The following is a 7,273-nucleotide window of genomic DNA, read 5'->3' as shown; positions in this document are numbered from 1 at the left end:
TTGCTTCTCCAAATTGGGGGCGTGCTGACCGCCATCTAGTGTAGGTGTTACACTGACAATGGGAGGAAGATAATTCACATTATTCTGACATTTACAATTTTTTTATAATAAACGCATTAAAATCAAGTGCACTCCTCTCACTGAACAACTAAAACTGCTCTCCTTGAGATAAGAAATGTAGAGGAAATCCAAACATGCGACATTCCTGTGAGAGACTCTCAGACTCTTAATTACAATTATTGACTTCCATTAAAATGCAGTGACTTAATGTACAATGTAAATGACAAAGTGTAGCATAATGTATTTCTCAGAATCGCTTTATTGTAATTGCACAAGTACAAAAAATTTGAATTGTTAGCAGAGGACAGCTTCAATTCCAGTTTTGGAGCCTGCACACTTCCACTGCACCACTCTACTGTCAACCACCCCAGATGGGACTCGAACCCACAATCCCTGGCTTAGGAGGCCAGTGCCTTATCCATTAGGCCACTGGGGCTTGACCTATGGGCTATTGTTAGGCATTCAATTTTTTTAATTTTTACACTTCTACTTACAATTGAGAAGATGGACTTTAGTAAGAAGCTGTTTTCAGCATCTGAGAACTTGACATGCTCCTGTTTATCTGTAGTAGCCCGCTGTTTGTTTTTTATCATATAAATTAAAAAACGTGCCTCAGTTAAACTTCAAGGGAAAATTTGGCAAAAGCTGGCATACATTATATAGCACACAGTTTTAGAGTTATGAGAAGAAATGGTATCCATGTACAGAGAATAACTGAATTGTTACTGTATTCCTGTGGTTACTGATCCTTTTTGTCTGCAGGACTCTGGAGATTCTGTGGATCAAGTGAAGGATTAAAAATAAAAATAAATATATACTGTACAATTAGCAAGGTGAATACAAACTTTGTATTTGTGATTTCAGATTTGCATGCACACAAAGTATAAATTAAGTGTGTGAATGCGTCTTTTACCTGGAGTTGATGGTGTTCCCTCAATAACCTGTCATACTCTTGTGCCAGACCTTTTGCCTGCCTCCTCATGGCCTCCACTTCAGCACTAGACTTGCGCACAGCTACACACACAAACAGTACTACATCTATAAATTACTGTATGAATCATCAATGCCCTTTAAAATGAGTTCCTTTCGTAATGCCACAGCTTGCGTTTGTATGCAAGTACGCAAGCATTGACCTGTGACAGTCTGTACTCTGCATAGTGTTTTCTCATGCTTCTAGTTTTTCATTAACATTTTATTATAAGAGCAATTCTTTGGTTATGAAGGGTATAACTGCAGCTGTAATGATGACTCACCCTCCTCAGCAGCCTTCACTTGATTTGTCAGCTTCTCAGCCTCTAGCTTCAGTTGCTGGTTTTTTGCTGACATGGCTTTTTCTTCATCCAGGAGAGCCTGGGCACAAATTATTCTCCTTAATTACTTACAGCAGATCACGGAGCACGTGCAAAATACAAGTGACAGAAACCGTAAAACACACTTTAAGGTGGTAATGTTATACTGAAGGTACACTAAACTGCAGTCATTTATACACATTGTTAAGGGTATGGAAAGGAACAGGCTTTAAGCCTATAAGACATAATGAAGTTTTAGTTCTGTCATCAGACTTTGATTGATTCTCACTCGTTTCAGCATCAAGTTGTCTTCCTGATGCTGCTTGGCTGCTTTGACAGCATTGTCCATCTGTGTCTGAAGACCTGCACTGTCCTCCATGGTGACAGCAACCTGGTTTAGCAAGGTAACAATTCGACGCATGATACTGTGATGAAGGACAGGAAAAGATGAGACCCGGAGAAAAAAAAGGCAGGGAAAGAGAAGTGCAGTTGACAGTTGTATAGACTGGTAAAGTGATGTCTGTCTTTGACAAAGATCTCTAACTCTTTCTGTTACTCTGAATCAATGCAAGAGGAAATAACACTCACAGCCAGAGGAAGAGAGAGAAGCCAGATATGTAGAGGTTCCTCTGGGCTCTGAACAGCTTCATGTGGACGTTGTCGTACAGATTTGGGTTAATCTTGGCATCGTGCATGGGCTCAGGACCTGAGTACTTTTGCACCTCACGGGAAGCATCTGATAGTAGACAGGGGGACAGAAGTATGACTGATGCTGGCTGGGCTGGACTGACAACATGTTGTCAGTCTACTCAGATGATTGTCACTCATAGCAGATAACATACCAAGGAAAAGAACAACAAGAACCATGATCATAGTAAAGAAGCATTTGTTCCAGTATGGAGATAACCAGTTCCATAATCTCCAGCCGAACACCGAACGCCACCTGCAAAGTAGGTTAAAAAGGACACTGTGAGTGTAACATAATATACAGTAGATGTGCTCAGAAAGGACATGCATGCACTCTGCTGGTGATTTGTGTGAAGTGTCACTTTCGTTTTCCTTATTTGCAATCAAACTCCTGCACAGAACTTTTTTTTAATTAATATTGATTCAGAAGTATGGCTTCTACACAGGAAGCTGAGTGTCTGCGTAAAGTTTTGATTATGTTTTAGAGTTTTTTGTGTTAAATTACAGTACCTCCGTGCTGATATAAAGGGTATACACAAGATGAGGTTGACTGCTATCTCAGCATAGAGGAAGAAAGCCACAGCCGTCCACTGCAGAGTCATTGTGGCTGTGATTTCCTGTGGACATAAACATGTTTAATTTGCTGCATGTATCATATGACTATGACACATAGAATATACACAAAACCCAAACTGAAATATAACAAACTTTACACTTCAAGGCATACAATATGATTGCATTATCAAACGTATTTCTCCATTATATAAAACTATTACCTACAAGTATAATAACAGTCATTCCCATCAAATAAGCAGCAGTAGAAGTCAATAAACATGCAAAATATACCTAATATATTTGATTTAGTTTTTGCCTAATAAACTGTATTTAGATATTATTCTATTGTAGAGTGACTTAGTGATACACACAAATGTATGTTGGCCTACAACATAAAATAGACACTCTGCAGCAGACATTCATAAGCCATTTACTATTTATAGGCTTAATAGGCTCAATCTATTCTTACTTCTCAGCATTAATATCATCGACCTGTTTTGTTAAGTAGCGGGAGGTGGTCAATATCCCAAGCAATAAATAGAGTTGTTGGCTTACCAGACAAAGTTCTACGATCAGAAGTAGAGGAAGGTCCACACACGCATGCGCTCACACACATTCACAACAGCTGCTGGTGAGCATCTGAGGAGCTGTAGCCCTAAATAAAACTCTGCCGGCTAGTTGACATCATCAGTCAGCCCTTGGGGATTTGTTTAAGATCATAACCTGACTGGAAAAAAATCAAATAGATTTATTTTCAGTCTACTGAGTGAAACATTTGTCTTTCTTTTCCTATGCACCAGTTTGATTCATGGTTGTGTGGTGGGTGAGTGTGTGTGCTGGCATCTTCTCACATTTCATGCCACAGTACAAAAATAGTCATGTGAGCGAGGGACACTCACTCTCTTTATTTAAATAATAATCAAGCCTCTGTGGTTGCAATTTATCGCTAAACCTTTAAAATAAACAAGCAGACCTAATAGTTTCAATATCTCTGGATATGCTTGACTTGACTTTTCTGCACAGAATACCAAACAAAGGTCCACAAGGGGGCGATGTTATCTAATAAGCCTTTGCACAGCGGCAGGAAGCAGGAAGTGCGGTATGTTTTGCAGTTATTTCAGTGATTTCAATCCAAATATTCCCCCTGTGTCAAGGAGATACACAGACAGCCGGCAGTGTGGATAAAGAGCTCAGTTTACGCACCAGCTGAATATAAATAGTTCCAAAAGCTCATTTGTTACAAAAGGATTGCTCTTTTTGTGTCGCTGTGTGCCTTTTTAAAAAGAGCACAAACAGCTATTGGCTTGCTCATAAACACATAAATTGCATGGGTGTTGCACATCAACAACAGAGACTGGGGGAATTCTTGAGTGCAGCCTTCAGTACGTTCCTCTTTCTTTTGAATAATGAGTTTTTTTCGATCGAGTTCAGCTCCAAGGACGATTCTGTGTATTTTTCCCCCTTTCCACTGTATTCAGCTTGCAGAGTGTATTCACATGAGCTTCCTCTGCAAAAGAGACTGATAGCTGCTATCCTCTTTTGACTGCACGTCTCAGGAGTGCTGAGGAGCAAAATGTTTACAGCTGCACCCTGTGATAGCTTTTTGAGAGTGGCCAAATGACTGTAGCAGAACTGAATGTGCTTTGATTGCTCTCCTCTCTTCACCATCTCAGAGGTCGCAGCTCAGGAGACTGAAGAGTCATTACAGTGAAATGCCTGCAATAAGCAGATGGTCAGGCTACGATGATATTGTGCACTGTGGAGTTTTGTAACCTGAGAGCTGCATCCTTTTATTTATTGTCTGTCTATACACATTTGACAGGTAAAGTAGCCAATGTGACTATGCATATGGACTTCATAAATGCTGTCTGAAACATCCTAAATTGTCCATAACTGCACATCCTGTTCCCCAGTTCCTACATTGGTATACACTGTACAGGTGCACCATTTGTACAAGAAATTAAACTCTAAGTCTGGAGTAATTATAATGTATGTTGTGTGCTGTAAGTTTTACTGCATTTTTTTCTTTTAAAATTGCTTTGTGATCCCAGGATATACTAACTGAGGAAATACAGGCCTTATTAAGCATTTTGTGTGTAACATGGGGTCTACCAGGTGCCTGCACCCAGAGAGGTGTCCACACATTCTTCTCATATATATATAAGAGCTCCTCACCTTGATCCTGAGGGGTAGCACAGATACCCTGCAAGGGAAACTAATTTCAACTGCCTGCATCCTTGGATCTTATAATTTCAGTCACAATCCAAACGTGTGACCAGAGCTGAAGGCTGGAACATAAATCAACTTGTAAATTGAGAGCTTTGCCTTCAGGCTCAGGTGTATTTGTCACTGTAATGGACTGGCATCCAACACCGTTATGCAATCTGGTACATCAACTTTCCTGTATTGGCCTCTATTTGTGAACAACTCCATGTAGGCTTACATGGGCTAGTACCATCTTGAGCTCCATATTGATCACTAATGATGCCAGGAGTGTGCTACCTGTAGAGCCCCTATGAGCAAACACCCCCAGGTGCCACAAAGGCATCTTGTTCTGTTCACTTACCAGAAGTAGAAAAGTTCCTTTAATGCCCACTTTCCTGCCCATATTCCCCATTCAAAGACAGTTTTCCCTCACCTTTACAGAAAATACCTTAGCCCAGTTTCTCCACCTGAGACATCTACTCCATGACCTTGAAGAGAGCTTTTGAATCTGCAGCTGCAGAAGTTTTAGTTTTCCTGGCATGTTGGTACCTGAGGACTGAGTTGGGGGCTTGTGATACCTGAAAAGAAGACACAAGGACACAAAGGGAGACACAAAATACAACATTCACACATAAGGCAAAAGACAAGAGGTGAGATTAAGTGTCCTGGAAGAAGAAGTTCCGCATCCAAAACATCTGAAATGAGGGAACCAACAGCCAAGATGTTTGAATTTGCTTGGCCTTAGGTGTTTGTAATGATGGGGACCCTATTCTCCCTGGACAAAGCGAGATATCTGACTTTATATTTGGTCTTTTTAAATGAGTTTCAAAGGTCTGCAACACACTGACAAGACCCCACCAGAGCTAAATGGCACATACGTATTGTAATTCATTAATGATAAAATAATAAAAACAAACAGCAGTATTTCTACACCTCCAAGTCTGAAACTAGTGTTGTAATTCCTTTCCTCGCCTAACGGTTGCGCTGGAGCCGCAGGTGGATGACAGGTGGATGGAAATGAATCTAGACACAACCACCAAACTTTGTTGGACTTTTGCTTAATTTACACCATGAGGATTACGTTGGAGTCTGGAACATTCACTAATATGTTAGAGTGAAAAGTTAGGAAATATTAACATGACAACCGCATGCGGATTGTGAAATTAGAAGACTATTAACTCCAGTCGGATTGAAGCTCATCAAGAGGAAGACATCCATACAGTTCGGTGTGTGTAGCTAGCTAGGTGTTTGGCTAACAGTGGTTTGGTAGCTTGTTTACGTCGTCTTGTGTTTCGGCGTATATTTGTTTACAATGTATTTCCATGGAAACACATAGTACTTTCGCATATTTTGGGCATTTATTAATAACTGAGTATTTTTGAGGTAACAAAAGAAATTGTAAAACAAGTTAGCTTGAGCGAACGGTCAAAAGATGTGATATTGTTGCAACTGTTGGTCAAACACGCTATGCTAACCTTCAGTTAACATTTACTAACGTTAAACATTGTGCTACTTCGATAAGTAATCAGTGTGTTTTATTATTGTTATAACTTAGATGTTGACCGTTATTAAAAGCTTAAAAATTGTTAATGTAGTTAAAAGCGATACAACTGTCATTACCATGCACTTAGTTACGAATTGATGTTATTGGCCTTTGAGCTGGAATTGATCATAATACTGTAACCGCATCATCTTCATGAAGTTACCACATTTGTCTTGCAAAAGGCAAAAAGCAGTTTTCCCTGTAATTTCGTTCTAGCACTGAGTTGTAAATTCAGCGTGGTTATGGTTAGCATATAAGTCATAAGTAGTGAATGGGAATATATTGTCTGTAGTTTTTTTATTATTATAAATATTGCTAGCAAGCTCTCTGTTGGGCAAACTCTATACAGTCTATTGGCAAACTATGTAAAGGCATTTCTATACAACTGTCTTTTGTTACTTATCGACAGACATACAATATGTGATCAGCTAATATGAGCCAGTATCTACATGCTACATACACTATATGGACAAAGGTATTTGGACGCCTGACCATTATACCAAACATGCCTGCAATGTCATTGTATTCAAATACATAAACTTTGATATGGAGTTTGTCCCCCTTTTGCACCTATAACAGCTTCCAATCTTCTTGGAGGGCTTTCCGTGGAGTGTTTCTGTGGGAATTTGTGCCCATTCATTCTGTAGAGCATTTATGAGGTTAGGCACTGATGTTGGACGAGAAGGCCTGGTTCGCAATCTCCGTCTCAGTTCAGAGGTAGCATCCTATCACAGTACCACGCTTGAAGTCACTGAGCTCTTCAGAACGACCCATTTTGCGTCACAAAAATTTGCAAATGGAGACTACATGGCTAGGTGCTTGACTTTATACACCTTTGGCAAGCGGTCTGACTGAAACAACTGAATTCAGTAATTAATAGGTGTGGCCAAATCATTTTGTTCATATGGTGTGTATTGGAGCCTGCTGGAACCCA

General features: G+C 39.9%; 1 protein-coding gene and 1 non-coding gene across 2 annotated transcripts; both read right to left on the bottom strand.

Moving 5' to 3' along the window:
- Positions 1-423: 423 nt before the first annotated feature.
- On the bottom strand, positions 424-496 carry trnar-ccu (transfer RNA arginine (anticodon CCU)). Its single transcript has one exon. It is a non-coding gene; the product is annotated as a tRNA-Arg (tRNA).
- Positions 497-569: 73 nt separating this feature from the next.
- On the bottom strand, positions 570-5,317 carry LOC131973759 (B-cell receptor-associated protein 29-like). The gene is made up of 8 exons (XM_059335834.1): positions 5,230-5,317; positions 2,547-2,653; positions 2,192-2,292; positions 1,938-2,085; positions 1,639-1,774; positions 1,314-1,410; positions 974-1,074; positions 570-835 (listed from the first exon to the last, which is right to left on the bottom strand). The coding sequence occupies exons 2-8, from the start codon at positions 2,636-2,638 to the stop codon at positions 800-802; spliced, it is 711 nt and encodes a 236-aa protein (XP_059191817.1). The 5' UTR covers positions 2,639-2,653; positions 5,230-5,317; the 3' UTR covers positions 570-799.
- Positions 5,318-7,273: the final 1,956 nt, after the last annotated feature.

The sequence above is a fragment of the Centropristis striata genome, chromosome 6 (assembly GCF_030273125.1).
Source record: "Centropristis striata isolate RG_2023a ecotype Rhode Island chromosome 6, C.striata_1.0, whole genome shotgun sequence".
NCBI lineage: Eukaryota > Metazoa > Chordata > Actinopteri > Perciformes > Serranidae > Centropristis > Centropristis striata.
This window is presented reverse-complemented; position numbering and strand designations above follow the sequence as displayed.

Excerpts from the sequence above, each read along its gene's own strand:
- LOC131973759 (XM_059335834.1), bottom strand. The coding sequence starts at position 2,638 with ATGACTCTGCAGTGGACGGCTGTGGCTTTCTTCCTCTATGCTGAGATA. Across the intron at positions 1,411-1,638 it reads ACAACTTGATGCTGAAACGA|GCTCTCCTGGATGAAGAAAA; the intron begins GTGAGAATCAAT and ends ATTTGTGCCCAG. Across the intron at positions 1,075-1,313 it reads AGTGAAGGCTGCTGAGGAGG|CTGTGCGCAAGTCTAGTGCT; the intron begins GTGAGTCATCAT and ends TTGTGTGTGTAG.